The 15808-nt window shown below is 33.9% G+C and overlaps 2 protein-coding genes across 2 annotated transcripts in view; both read left to right on the top strand.

Moving 5' to 3' along the window:
* Positions 1–8865, top strand: part of LOC148823719 (vitellogenin-like) — a 25332-nt gene extending 16467 nt beyond the window's left edge. Inside the window, exons 18-27 of the mRNA XM_088928093.1 lie at positions 513–600; positions 927–1112; positions 1919–2060; positions 2391–2461; positions 4373–4376; positions 4497–4712; positions 5474–5635; positions 6194–6339; positions 7572–7710; positions 8842–8865. Coding sequence (XP_088784219.1) covers positions 513–600; positions 927–1112; positions 1919–2060; positions 2391–2461; positions 4373–4376; positions 4497–4712; positions 5474–5635; positions 6194–6339; positions 7572–7710; positions 8842–8865 — 1178 coding nt within the window. The remainder of the gene's footprint in view (positions 1–512; positions 601–926; positions 1113–1918; positions 2061–2390; positions 2462–4372; positions 4377–4496; positions 4713–5473; positions 5636–6193; positions 6340–7571; positions 7711–8841) is intronic.
* Positions 8862–15808, top strand: LOC148823718 (vitellogenin-like). Its single transcript, XM_088928092.1, has 7 exons — positions 8862–8910; positions 10733–10913; positions 11344–11441; positions 13181–13275; positions 13371–13530; positions 14339–14500; positions 15699–15808. Exons 1-7 carry the CDS (start codon positions 8862–8864, stop codon positions 15806–15808), a joined length of 855 nt encoding a protein of 284 aa, XP_088784218.1.

Here is a 15808-nt window from a genome sequence, read left to right as displayed (position 1 = left end):
TGTTAACACACACTTCATATGGAAAAGCTCTGTAGGCGTATCTAATCCAGGGATCTAGAACATTGGGAATTAGTTTTTGTTTCCTGCTTCCAAGGAAAACTTACTTCGTTGCCAAAAGGTCCAGACTTGCTTGCAATGGAAAATCATAATCACTTAATCCCTGTCACACCAATATTATATTACACTACACAGCGCTCTCACACCCTTTGACCCAAGCAGATTGAACAGCACTGTTTACCTCACTGCTTCTCACACCACCAGGCAGCTTGGATGCCACTGTAATCTCAAGTGACCTGGAAAACACTAATATAACACTACTTTTTCCTAAACTGCATTTTCTCTGGTAGATAACATATTAAATGTAACATTTTAATTTCTAACAGATGTGATGTTCTTATTTTTTAATTTTATAGAAGTACAGCTGATGAATAGTTCAGTTTTTAAATTACAAAGTTATCTTTTAAGATAAGACATATCTTGTAATTAGATGTCTATCACTATGTGTTTTGCAGCCAAAGCAAATTTTGATCCAGTCCCTTCAAATCACTTAGGCCAGCTAATGAACTCAAACATAGACCTACAAGCAGATGGCAGTATCAGGTAAAATATTAAGTCAGCCAAGATTCTTCCATTTTCCAATCCCCCTCTTTAATTACCCTCATGCTTATTGTTCAATTATATATTTATATACTGGAAGACCAGAAAAACAAAACTAATAAGTATTGGAATCAATAGAAGTTATTGTATTTTTGAGTATTCTACATATAGGGTAATAAACTAATTATATATACTGTATATAGTTATTATTCAGTGATATTATATTTATGCTTCAACATACTGTATACCCCAAAATATTACATTTTTTCCCCAAAGAAGATGATTTATGCAATACGTCAATATCTATTATTTACTGCTTTGTGTTGCAGCATAATCAAAGATTTTAGTTGTTTTCATGGAATTAACACTGACATTGTGCAGGCTGCTCTTCAATTTGATGGAAAAGCAAATTTAGTCTTACCATTTAAAGTGAATACCAAAATGAATATAAAGGAAGGGAAGTTTCAGATTGACATGCCTCCATGCCAAAGGGAAAATGAAATAATGTCAGTCAGGTACAGTATATTGCTCTTATTATTTAAACACTGTAATAGACATGCCATTCAAATAATTCACACATTTATTGATTATAACATGATCTTTAAATACTAAAACAATGTTATAAATCTATTTTGTATATAACGTGATACATCATTTGAAGGCCCTTTACAATAAAACAGTAATGTGAATATAAATTATTTTTTATAATTTTAGGAAACAAGAAGTAGTAAGAGACTAGGGGTAGCAGGGATCCTTATACACAGCGAATATAATTCCTAGTGAATATCACAAGAATAAAAGCTTAATGTCTTATTTTCTTTCATTTCAACCTTAGCCATGACTATTTTTTTTACATTTGACACACATTAAAACACAACATATGAGATTCAATGTTATTCATGTAATTTGCAAAAAAAATATTATTTTATGATCTCAATGTTAAACCTTTTACTAACATGATTCAATAATGACAATTAAAATATAAAAAATATTCCCTTTTTTTCTCTTTTTTAAAATAATTTTTCAACACAAACTGGACAAATTACAGCATCTGAAGCTCAATATGAATAAAGTATGTCTGCATTTTATCATCAGTATTTTCATATAACTATTTAAAAATAATTTAATAGTTTAATATTATTATATTATTTAATATTCAATGTAATTGTGCAGTTAGACTGTCACCACATGCATAATATATACTTGTAATATTAAAGGTTCTTTTGAAATGCATACTTCTTCCATATACACAGTAAACTTCTTCCATAGAGCACTGTATAACTCAGTATAACTACTCACTATTTCTTATTGAAAATTGCAGCTCTCAGGTGTTTGCTATCTCAAGGAATAGAGAGGACCTGTCTGCTTCAAAAAAGACACCAGTTGTGGTACCTGACACCAGGGAATCTGAAAGGCACAACGCATCCTCAAATGAAGCATCTAGGAAATCTGAAAAAAATTTGGTTTGCTTTTACCTTTGTTTTAGCAAATTATTAAGATTTTCAAAATGATTGTAGGGACAAATTTAACAACATTGTACCATATTTAATATTCTAAAGACAAAAACAAATTCTACATCTAAATAATCATTTCAGATACTGTATAAAATAATAAATGGAGATTAGGTTGAATTTCCAGGTTGCATCTTGAACTGCAATAATGCAATAAAATCAAGAAATCATTATTACATGTTTTTACTATCTTCCTTCAGAACATTTTATTACACAATCCTTGAGTATCTGTTTGATTTTAATAAATAGTTGAATCATGCCATCTTTTCCTCTTCCAAACAGAAAGAAATTACCTCTACAAATCTTCAACTGAAATCGGGAGACAAAGTGTACGGGACAGATTTCGCTCAGATGTACAGAGAAGAAGCACACTTGTGTGTTAAAGCAAATACCTTTGGGATGGAAGTCTGTCTAGAAACAAAAGCAAGAAATGCATTCTTTCTTAATAGGTGTCCCTTTTATTATTTATTAGGAGAAAACTACATTAAATTAAAACTTAAACCAGGTACATTTCAATATGAATAATTAAGATCTGTATAGAAATTGTTGAAATTCATGTAAAAACAATGAAAAAATAAATCTTCATAAAATACTGTCTAGGATCTTTGAGAAATATTGGTCAAGGTATAATGTTAAAACATTTTCATTCATTATACTGTGATACCTAAAAAGGAGATTTATTTCAACACTAGGGTCATTTAAATGCATTGGAAAACATAATATTGAGCTTCGTCTAGCTATGTGCTTTACCTTGTATATATAGAATGATCCAGCACTCTTATTTACTTTTATTTTCTAGTGCAGTATGTCATTTTTCTTCTCATCCCAGAATTTGTATAGTATTCCATACAGGTATGACTGTGTTAAAATATAAGCCTATGGAGGCCAGACATGAATGTGGAAGCAGTCTGAAATCTTCATTTAAAAAGCTGGGAGGGGGTAGAAAAGGACAATTCTAACACATCTTCACGACCCAGTCCTAAAACAGTACAACAGCACTGAAAACCTGTTTTGGGGATGCTGATGTGAGAATTTGTAACTGTGGTCATGTTGGTTATTGGAACACTACTTTGGCCAAGTGAGCGACTGCAACTGTTCTATCAGAGAGAAAGAGAATATGAACTGTTACTAAGACATTCATTAAGAAGCAGTTTATGTTTACACAAATGTTTATTTTGGCCCCCAAGCCATTACTTATCTTTATTTAGTTATTGCTTTAATATTTAACATTCCAGTCATAGACTTATTTTGTCGAAATAGTTTCTATTTTACAGTTTCAGTGCCTCATTTATTCATTTGTCTCCAAACATTGATAAAATGTGAAAACGTTGTCAATTCAAATCAATTGCTTCTTATAGCAAGGTTTGGATATATCAATGTAAATACAGTTGTAAATTATTAGTCTTTATTTTGAACACACAGAAATATATTTTTGAGATACTGTAAAGTAATTTTTTATGCTATGATTTTATGCAGTCCCAACAGATGGTACTATTCAGAAGATCAGTATCAAAATGAATGTAGGATCAGATCAAGAATCACAAAGGTTAAATCAGATGATGATAGATGCCCTCAACAGTATAAAGGTATGAATTTTTAAATATAGTCAGTGAAAGTTCTAGTTTTCATGAACGATTATGAAAGAACAACATAAAAAGTAAAAAAAGTAAAAATATTCCTGGAACTAAAGCACATAATATTTTATTTGAATTTTCTATTAAATTAGATTAGATTACATTTTACAAAATCTTAAGAAAACATAACTATTATACATTTTAACATATTTTTCCTGATGTGACATAGAAACAATCATCTAATTCAACAAGGAGCATCAGTTCTTCATCTAGTTCTTCTGGTAGCAGTAAATCATACCAAAAAGAACAATATGGCCATAAAAACAGACAACGGCACAGAAAGAATCCCTCTGTGTCCAGCTCCTCCAGTTCATCCACATGGGAGCCAAGACATGGTCAGAAAAGACCACATTGGAGCAAAAGCAGAGTCCTGCGTACTGACAGAAACAGCACGGGGTCTTCAAGCTCCTCCTCACAGGAATCAGTATGTAACTCACTTGCCATACTTTTTTCAAACCAGGTGAGCTCATCTTTCAATAGTCAAAGCAATACCACTCTTTATATAATTACAGGAAAGGTCTAATCCTGATGTATATGATGATGATGATTTACTCCAGCTATCCAGGTCTGAGGAGGTAATAATTGTTTGATTACTCACTTGTATCTGTTTTCATTTTTCCTGTGTTTTAGCGTGGTAAGTTTTAGAATCCATAAATTAAAATAATTGAGTTACTGGATTTTAGAGGTGGATGGTCTGAAAATATTTTGATGAAGCAGGACAGCAGATCAGTATAAAATATTCTCTCTTTTGCAGTCAAGAGTGTTTGGGAAGTCATCACAGCCCACAGTTACTTTCCAGGCTGTCGTAGTAAGGAGTAATGCCAAGCAAGAAGGCTATGTAGCCACTGCTTGTATCTCCCACACTACAACAAAAGACAAAATGAATCTACTGATTTCTGATATTAACAAAGAAAGCAAATGGAAGATGTCCACAGATGCTGTAATGGATATGGATCCCCTGAGAACAAAGGTAATATTAATTTATATCATTATTTATACTCCATTATTTCTGAGTTCCACAAAGTAGAGAAGATTAAGGAAATTGATTATATTTTTATTATAACATATATCCATCCATCCATTTTCTAACCATTTCTTCCAGTTCAGGATTGCAGGGGTGCCAGAGCCTATCCAGCAAGCAACAGGTGCAAGGCAGGGTACACTCTGAATGAGACTTTGGTCCTTCGTAGGACAGACACACAGACACACACTCACTCACACCTAGGGGTATTTTTCCCAGAAACCAATTAACTTATCAGTATGTTTTTTGACCATGGGAGGAAACCGGAGCACCCAGAGGAAACACACGTGAACAAGGGAGGAACATACAGAATCCACTAAGAGAGCAGTACTACTTTATACGTGGGTTGGCAGCAGCTTGCAGTTTCCTGTTGCCATGAGAAACTAACATTCGCAATAGCATTTAGACTCCGGCTGTGAATGAGGTCAGGCCATTTGTTCGTTCAACTAGTTGCCTTTCAATTAGGATAGTGAATCATCCAATCAATCTTCTACTTAATCTGCCTATTTAAGGTTTTTGTCTCTGCTAGATCTGTACTCCAACATTGAGCTCCATAGAGCCATCAGACACTCTTCTTTCAGTCTCTGATCGCAGCAACCTAAATTCCAAAGTGGCAATTCAGCGGCTATTCACACTTTTTTCTGGCAGCTCTCAGCCAGCTTGCCGCACTGGCCCCACTGACTTTAATCCTTCTGTCCCTCTGCCTTTAGCCAGCTATCTCACTGCCTTCATCCCGCTGGTTTCGCTGTCTTCACTCAGTACCCCCATTGTCAAGCAACCTGGGCAGCCCTCCTCCTGCTGGCCTCACTGCCCTCAATCCAGACAGCCCTCACCCAGCTTTCTGCCAGCCATCAAACCCTGATATCCAGCCTGCCAGCTCATCTCTCCACTAAGTCTCAATGCCTCCTCAGATCCCCCTAATATCCTGGAGATGCACAAAGTCCTGCACTTGGGTTTAAGTCTGTCAGTTCTCCACAACGCTGCTACGCAGTACTAGCACCATAACACCTGGGAGTTAAACCCAGGGCTCCTATCCCAGGAATGCTAACCACTGCATCACAGTGCCCACCAATATATTCTACTATTGCTATATTATATATTATAATTATATTAAATGTAGTTAATATTATAACTGAAAAATTGTTATTTATTTAGTTAATTAAAATAATAAAATTTAATTCAGTACTATTCATAAGGAGTCTTATTCTAAATTACTCAGGTGCCAACCGTGTAAGATTTTGATCTGCCATATTGTTTTAGAATCATGATACATAGAACTATAATTAAATCAGCTAAAAAGCCCTTCTCTTAGTTGTCTGAATTATAATATGTAAGTACAGTGTCTTTCTCATGTTAAAACATTTGTAAATACCTATTAAGTACCAAATGAAGCAGGAAAACTTTAAAGGCTTTTGTTTCTTTTTTAACAGGTGCAGGTTAGATGGGGAGAAGACCATTGGAAATACAAATTTGCTGGTGAGGCTAGATATGTGGAAAAATGTGGATCTTATCCTTCTGTAAAGGCCAAGTTACAGTGGGAGAAAGTGCCAAGATTCATGAAGACATTTGGAGAAAAGTAGGATGCTTTACAATAGAATTAAACATTATACATTTGAATTATACATTATAGAATTATACATTTCAGATAACTTGTTTCTGCACTAAGCCATGATGTTCAATGCGCTGTTTAAAGTATACAGTATTGTTTCCTCCAACTTCACCACACAAAAAATAAGCAGTCTCTACCCAAATTGCTTAGTTTTATGACTGAAAACCTATTAATGGTGATCAATTTACAATTACCTAGACAGAAGGGGAAATTAAAATGTATCAGACATTTACACATTTAGCTTTTTTATTTCTATAGATGTCTAGCTGTGTAGATAGAACACCGAAAAAATACAGGTACTGATATACGGTGGGGACAAAATTTAAAATATAAAAATATGGGCCAACCAAAAAAAACTAATAAATGACATAAACTGGGATTAAAAACAAGTCTGAAGCAAAAACAAGAAGACAGGATTTGAATAGGGACCAACTGTACTTGAAAGTTCACATTTTGTTACTGCAATCTATAATGCTGACACATAGTTTAATTCTTGTCAAGCAGGATCACGATGTGACAATAGTTTACATTCTCTCACCTCTGAGGGAAAGTTGTATTACATGCCACTCTTGACAATTACATGCTAAAGGTAATAGCCTCTTTCAGTTGGAAAAGAAAGATGATACACCTACAGTGCCTTGCAAAGTCTTCACCCCCTTCCAATATTATCACATTTTCTTGACAGTTGGTGTACATTATACACATTTACAGTAAGTGAATCTTTTTTAAATCAACCTAGAAAGCTAAACTGAACACTGCTTTCATGTATGGAGTAATGAATTAGCCTCAAGGTAATACCTATACATTATTTTGCAGTTCATAAAATGGGATGTCATTGGAAGTGGGTGAATACTTTTGCAAGACACAATATAGTATAGGAACAAATAAATTTGTATTCTATGCTGGAAAGAGAAGAAAAAAAACACAACTTGTTCCTTTGTAACCTACGCATGCTGAAGCAGCTACCTACTTGAACTACTACATAGTACTGTATATACTATATACCACTGTACATACTATATACTACAGTATATACTATATACTACATTTAAAATATTTTGCCTATTAACATTTTGTTTATATATATATGCTGTATTGTTAGATATACTTGCTCTTTCAAGATAATCTTTAGTAACCTTTTGGTCAAAGGTCTTATCTAATAGCATTAATTCTAATTTCTGCTTCTATTACCCATTCAGGGTATATGAATACCTGCCAGGTATAGCCCTTCTTCTGCAGTGTTATCAGAAACAACAGCAGAATCCCTCACATCAAGTTTCTGTAACTCTCATGCCTACATCCTCAGCAATGTTTGATGTTATCCTGAAAGCTCCTGGGGTAGGAATATTTTTAATTAATTCTAGTTTTTTAATAGATTGATAATAATTTAAATGACCAATGCTAAACTAGCATTCTTAACAAATGAAGCCTAACGTTTATTTTCATTCATAGCTATGTTTTTCAGTTTGTCTCATCACATTGTTTAGTCCTCATATAGGCCATACAGTAATACTGAGAGTGACTGAAGCCTTCATACTAGCAAAAACATAAAGCACTTAGTTTGGCACCATCTGACTTAATTCACTTAATTATGCAATACTGCATACTGTATATAATTACAAATGAGGGATTACAAAAAAAGGTGAAAATCAGGATTTAACTGAGTGGTTTAGCCAATAACTGAAATATTCATAACCCCCAACTTGTAAGTGATTTCTCAAACTTTATCTAAAATCTAAAATACACTTCTCAGTCATCTAAAGGTGTAGCAAAATAAAGTGTGATATATTGTGGTTCCTGAATATTAGGGTCCTGGAGAATAGCAAGCTGAGCTCCAAACACAGGGTGTTGGAGCAGCCTTGGGAACCCTGAGATGGAGCTAGGCTCAATTGAGGGGAAAGAGAGAAATGGGTTCAGGTGAACTGGTTGATTGATGAAGGCAGGTTTGAATAATTGAAAAATAGATAAACTGATAACAATTAGCGGGAGGAAGAGTTAGTAACTGCCTTTTAAAAAGCAGAGAAGAAAAAAAATTAAACGATCCCTGCCTCCCGGCAATGGAAGAGGCAGAAGAAGGCGTAGCCTTACTCCGTCAGTTTACCTATCAGTTTTCTTATTCACCACCACACCCCCGTCTCATCCTGTACTTAAACACCTGTCTTTTCCTACCTCCTCGCTCAGTATTGGTTTTCCTTTCGAGCTTCCTAGTTGCGCTACTCCTTCTTCTGCTTTGTGTCATTCTTGGTTTTCGGATTACGGTTTTCCCCCTTTGACGACGGTTTTTCGGATCACGCTTTGGCTTCGGTAACTCGTTCCCTATTTGGATCTCTGGCTTCCCCTGGACTATCGGCTTGTTTCTTCCACTACGGCTTTCTTTGGATCACGGCTAGGCTTTATTAGCTCCTGCAAGTGGGTTCACTCACTGGTTTCGGTTTCTCTTACCGAATCCGTAACACTGTCCACCTTAAGGCTAGTACTCCCAGTCAGAAATGACAGTCTCCCTGAAGGCAGTAGGAGGGTATTGGAAAGTTGATGCCGGTAGGCGACTGCAGGAGTGATGATAGACTAGCCAGCAGCAATATAGAAAGAAAAACTATAAACACTCCTCCTTGAGGCTAATTCTCCCAGCCAAAATAACTGGCTCCCTGAAGGCAATAGTGGGGCTGGCGAGTTAGTGCTGATAAGGCGACTGTAGGAATAGGACAAAAATAACAAGGTGAGAACAAATCTTGTGATCAGGACAAAAATAACAAGGTGAGAAAAAATCTTGTGATCAGGAAAAATGCAACAGGGTATAAAAATCCCTGCACATTCACAGTTCCTGGTTGAAAGGCTTTAAAAAAGGAGAAAAATCCAACAAACAGAAAAAAATACAGCAGGAGAAAAAATCCCAGCTCATTCAGAGCTCATGGCCGAAAGGCTTGAGGTGCTGCTCATTGTAGCAGTGCAGTTGACGCTTTTACGGTAGTTCATTAAATGTAGCTCACTGTTTGTTTGAATGTTAAAGAGAGCTCACACTCAACTGTTAAATAAATCAATATTATGTTATAAGGAACAAGTAATAGGTTTATTCCATGCTGAAAAAAAGAAGAAAGAGAACACAACGTTTCGGCCGTGGAGCCTTCTTCAGGTGCGACACCTGAAGAAGGCTCCACGGCCGAAACGTTGTGTTCTCTTTCTTCTTTTTTTCAGCATGGAATAAACCTATTACTTGTTCCTTTGCAGCCCACGCATGCTGACGCAGCTACCCACCTGAACTATTATGTTATAAGTGTTATGATATAAGTGATTTTATTTCATATTTGAGTTTGTTTATGTATTCATCTCTTTTCAGTTAACTGTGTATGGATACACTATTCCCCTCCCATTTCAAATTCCTACACATCAACAGTCCAAAGAAGAAATTGACCTAAAACCTTATGGGTGCACAGATGTTGATGAAAATAAGGGTAAATATTGTATGCTTTCTTAGAATATTAGCTATATTTATATTTTAATAATTGATATTATTAAGAACTATAGTTCTAATAATTAGAATTAATTTAAATAACTCCTTATCCAATTCAGGATCACGGTGTCCTGGAGCCTATCCTGGGATGCACTGGGTGCAAGTGGGATATACTATGGATTGAATGCCAGTCCATCACAGACACTATGTACTGTATAAGGGTACAATCAGACACAGACTCATACACAAGGCCAATTTTTTTACAGAGGCCAATTTAAACTTCCAGCATGTATTTGCAGTGCAAGAGGAAACTAGAGTTCCCACAGGAAACCCACGTGAACAGGGGCAGATAGCATCCTAGGAATCAAACAATGCAAGGCAGCAAAGCTAATCACTTTGCCACTGTGCTGCCCACAGACTTTATGGTAATTAACAGCAATGATTAAATGTCACTGTATCATTTTTTAGCAGGTGTGGAAAATCATTACTCTTGGGCGTTATCTTTGTAGGTGCTAGATCTCAATGTTCTAAAATACAATATTATCCTCTATAAATAACACCAATACCAAATTCCTTTCTTTACGATTTTAAATGTTTTCAGCATCTATATACCAAACTATGCAGTGTATAAAACTGAGTAAAAATAACCACTGTCAAAGTGTTAAATTATTTTGCATTTTTCTCTTAACCTCACCATAGCCTTTGCAAAAACTATTGTACTTGGCTTGTTCCACTTAGTTTCCCCTAACGGACTTGATTTCATTCTTCATTCAAATGGGTTTACCTAAACCAAATATGTATCAAGAAAAAACAATCTTAATGGTGGTCAACAAGTTACAAAAATCTGCATTGTAAAGATTGGTGAGACAAAAAGTCACTGGAATACTGAGTGAATTCCATTTTTTTTTTCAGATGAGTGCTCTGTTACTGGAAATAACTTTAAAACCTTTAACAACATCAAGTTTACCTCACTGCTGCCAAAAGCTTGTTACCACGTTTTAGCCCAGGATTGCACCAATGACCTCAAATTTCTGGTGCTGATGAGACAAGAAACACCCAACAAGAAAGAAGTTAATATCAGAACACCTTTCGGGTATGAACAAATTAAAGCAAATTTGATTTAAAAAGTACAATAAAAATAAGAAAAAACTTTGTAAAATAATATATTTAGGAATTATATTTTAAGACATTAATTTGTTGCTATTTTTACAGCTCTGATAATCTGTATTTGATGCTCAGCTATACCTATCTTTAGCTGATATTACCCTCATGAACTGTATATTGCAATGTTTGCGCCTTGGAAAATAAGGAGAAACAGTGCTTTACAGAAAAAATGTGAAAAATCTATTGAATTGTAAATATTATGTATTGGGGAAAAATCGTGTATTGAATGTATAACAAAATAACTACTTTTATCAGTGAAAATAATTTTAACATGTTCTCAGGTTTTATTATATACTAATGTTACATTCTTACATGCAAGGTTGAGTGATGTTTACCCTCCATTAACCATTTGTTTTCAGATCTCTAAATATCTACCATAAAGGTGAAGGGTATCTTGTACTGACACTGAATGACTCTCCAATGCTGTTGTCAACCTTGCCATTGAAAGACTCATCAGGTATGTGCATTTTTAAGCAGGTTAAAAAACATGGTTTTTAACACAATATAAACATTACATTCTTGCTAAAAACTGTTGAACAGATGACAGGGTGGAAAACAAAGTGTGCATATGCATTCATATTATGATTGTTTTTTTAACAAAATGGGAAAGAAATGAAAAAGAAATGCTTATTTGAAATGGATATTTCACTCAGGTGTTTACTAATGAAAAAATCAACAATATGCATCAAGCTGAAGAAACATAAAGTTCTACTTCATGTTCTTTTTCTTCTTCTTCATATCTTATTATATATAGTAAGTCTTGATGTGTCAAAAGAACCAGAAGCAATTAATATACAGTAAATAACCCTTCAGGGCCAGATGGTATTCTACCAGTAGTACTTAAAGAAATGAGAAAGTTATTCACAAACTGTTAGCAACATCCTCCCAACAATTACTCAAACAAGGGTTATCCCTTTTGATTAAAAAATACTAATGTAGTGCCAATTCATAAAGACAGAACCAATTATCGGACAATACCTCTTACTTCTCTTATATGTAAGGTCTAATTATTGTATTGGAAACAATAATTAGAGCTATAATAGAGGATCATCTATATGGAAATAGGATTCTAAGCCATAGTCAGAATGGATCTAAAATAAGTACTGTTGTTCCAGTTATTTTTAAAAAGTAACCGCAATAATATACATACATAAATATTTACTATGATACAGTATAATTAAATTTTCAGAAGGCTTCTTATAAAGATCTTCTTAAAAATGAATTCTTATGTTGGAGGTAATGAAATGCTTGTATGTTGGGATTAAGAACTGGTTAGGAATAGAAAACAGTATAAATAATGTTCCAGTTGGGGGTGATCTATTTAATGGTGTACCACAGGGTATTATCCTCACCCTAATGAAAAGTACATCAATAATTTAGATTCTGTCATTGTAAACCAATTGCATTTGCAGTTATGTTTTGTACACAATACAAAATTAGGAGAATAGATACACATTCACGTAGCAAAAATATAAACTCAGAATATAAAATGGAAAAAAAGAGCTTGCAAGAGCTACTGAGATGTGAAAGACTAAGGTGTACGTTAACATTTTCTAGACAAGCAAAACAAAATGTAACAATGTAAAGATTAGAGTTTAAAAGCATAGAATTTAAAATACAAAATGGTTACGGGCATTCTGTCATACAATGCACTTGTAAGACTAAATTTAGAATATTTTATACAATTTTGTGCACTATAATACAAAATTATATTGCTGATTTGGAACCAGTTCAGTGAAGAGCAACTAGCTATATTTCTATACTCAAAACAAATGGTCGTAAATGGACAAAAAAAAGAAATACATCTCAGAAAGAAAAGTTTAGAAAGTGACCTGATTCAGTTATTTAGAATCCTCAAAAGCATTTACAAAATTAATCCATGGAATTCATAATTAACAATGAAACATAAACAGGAGAATGAGAATTAAAACAAAGGGAGAGTATATTTAAAGCTAAAGGAGGTGCAATTCTTCTTTATAAAAGAATGGTGGGACTGTGGAACAAGCTACCCAGCAATGTTGTTGAAGCTGATAACCTGGCTTCATTCAATAAATGGCTAAATGCAATATTCACATCAATTGGTTACTAAAAAACAAAGAAGCTAGATGAAACAGATGGCCTCCTAACCTTTTCAAACCAGATTTTCTAACTTTCTAATGTGGTAGCAACATAACATGTTTTACTTATTTTTAACAGGGACTTTACTTATCAGCAAACACGGAGATGGTATCTTAGTACAAGCACCAACACTTGGACTTCGAAGTTTATATTTTAGTGGAGAATCAGTGAAGGTGACTTTTATCTTTGACTGCTATCTGATATTTAGATTTTTGCTTAGAATGGCTCTTGCTAATGTTGCTGTAATTTTGCTTTTGCTCCTTTTCAGGTTGAGATTGAGTCCTGGATGAGAGGAAAAATGTGTGGCATGTGTGGAAAAGCTGATGGAGAAAAAAAGACTGAATTTAGAATGCCCAGTTGGAACACAGCCATGAATCCAAGTAGTTTTGTTCATTCCTGGATTCTGCAAGGAGAAGTCTGTTCAGATGGTAAAAATTTCTCAAACAATATAGATATACTGATAAATAATTTACATAAATAGATTAATAAAACACATTGATTCATTTGTAATTCATGTTGTTTAAACAACATTTTAAAACATTTTTTTAGTATTTATTTGTTTGAGTGGGATTTCCTAAGAACTAAGATTTCCATAGCACTTAAAAATATATTTCTTATTGATTTAACAGATGTATACTGTTGCATTACACAGTTGTGCTTTTAAAACTTTAATTGTGGAAACAAGTTATTCTATATAATTATAAAGGTACCGACAATGCATGTTAATGATAATGTCTAAAATGTCTAAAATACATAAACTAGCAGTGTTTTTTAGGAATGAGTAATAACTTTATTCCATGCTGAAAAGAGAAGAAAGAAAACACAAACGTTTCGGCCGTGGAGCCTCATTCAGTTGTCACATCATCAGTGTGCATTCTTACATGAATGAAATATTCAATATCAACAAAGCTAACAAGATGTTAAAAATCTGTTTCTAGATTATAGAATAATGTAACAAATTTATTGCAAGATATTGTACACAATTTTGAAGTTAATATATTATATAGATTATTAGAGTAGTCCAATAGGGAAACTTGTGTTTTTCTCTTTCAAAATATTTTCAGAAAATCTAATTGAAAATAATTTTTCAAGAATGCTATATAATGTTTCTGTTGATGGTGTTATTTAATATTTTAAAACATTAAATTACACTATCAACAGAAAAAAAATAAATACATTATGCAGTGTAGTTTTGTCTGTGAAACTATACATTAACTGTTTAACATCTTGCTTCAGTTTGTAAATTGCAACATCAGACTGTAAAGCTGGAGAAACATGTCAGCTTGATGGGAAAAGAATCAAACTGCTACTCAGTGGAGCCAGTGCTGAGGTGCAGACCAGGATGTTCAGCATCTGACACAGTCCACATCTCGGTTCGATTTCACTGTGTTCCCTTGGGTAGGCTTGAGTTTTACAATGGTTTTTCATTTTCAATTTTACATTCAAAATGGCTGACTATCACATGTGGATAGTGTGTAGAAGTTCGATTTTCCTGTAAAATGGGAAATAATGTGTTAGGAAAATGCTTAGATATGCTCTCAAGAATTACTGTAAATATGTAGGAAAATCCTTTGTTAAGTAATAAGTAATATAAAGTGCAAATTTCAAATGTGTAGGACACCAAAAGCTCCTAATGGTTCAACCAACTCAACTGAAGCTCTTTGGTCCAGACATCATAAGTCTGAACTCAGATGATGTTACTACTCAGTTGTGACCAGGATTCCCGAAGTGCACAATTGGCAGAGCATTGGCAAGAATAGGGATGGGATTCATTATCCAGGGCAACAAAAAAAAGTCTAAATATGAGTGGTTTGATGAATATAAGGGTTAAATTTTCCTGCCTTTCTTAATTCTTTCCAGATTAGGGAACATTCCCAAGTTGGGTGGATAAGAAAAACCCTGCATAAGGCACTAGATAGTTATAAACATAATTTCATTTATTTCATACCCAAAGCATATTTGCATACTTATGTATTTGGTCTTTTATTGGAATGTAGCTTGTGTTTAAGAAGTATTTAAGTATTCAAGAAAACATATCCTGTGAGCAAAATATGGATGCCCATTTAATTAAAAGTGGCCAAAAATATAGGTGGGCAAAAAAACTCACTGTCCATTGATCTACTGTATATAATTGTTCCTCATTCAGTTCCCAGATTATTAAAAAATACCTATGGTAGGATATAGAAACGTTTTTAAAACAGTAAAGACACAAAAATAATTACTTTAATCAATATCATGTAAATACAATTATACTGTACAAAACATTCATTGAATTGTGTAACTAAATGGCCTAGAGATAAATATGATCAAATTGTTCTACAATGGATAATCAGTTTTTTGGATAATGCAATTGTTTGACTGAGACACGTTTAGTACTTAACAATGATAGTTATTATAGTAAAATATTTACAACTCATATAAAGCGCTGAACAGCCCAGTACCAATTAGATATAAAACCTCTATGCAGTAAAACTTTTAAAATCATATATTGTCGTTTAAATTTCTGACAGAGATTTCATTATTTCATAACCATTTCAGAACTATTAAAAGTATAGGTTTTCTTTAAACCAACTAACAACTCAAATTAATTCTGCAGATCACAACTTGAGCCAAACAGAGATCGTGACCAAATCTGAGCAAATGGAAGGAATGACTGAAGCCCACATTGCCTGCATCTGCAGTGGTACTGAATGTTCTGAAGCCTAA

This window comes from Atractosteus spatula, chromosome 11, assembly GCF_055471065.1.
Source record: "Atractosteus spatula isolate fAtrSpa1 chromosome 11, fAtrSpa1.hap1, whole genome shotgun sequence".
Lineage (NCBI taxonomy): Eukaryota > Metazoa > Chordata > Actinopteri > Semionotiformes > Lepisosteidae > Atractosteus > Atractosteus spatula.
Note: the sequence above shows the minus strand (reverse complement) of the source record. Positions and strands in the feature narration are given on the sequence as shown.

Bases quoted from the DNA above. Each gene is read 5' to 3' on its own strand.
- LOC148823718 (XM_088928092.1), top strand. From the start codon at position 8,862: ATGACAGTCTCCCTGAAGGCAGTAGGAGGGTATTGGAAAGTTGATGCC. The intron at 10,914-11,343 runs GTATGAACAAAT...ATTTGTTTTCAG, and splicing joins AATATCAGAACACCTTTCGG to ATCTCTAAATATCTACCATA. The intron at 11,442-13,180 runs GTATGTGCATTT...TATTTTTAACAG, and splicing joins GCCATTGAAAGACTCATCAG to GGACTTTACTTATCAGCAAA.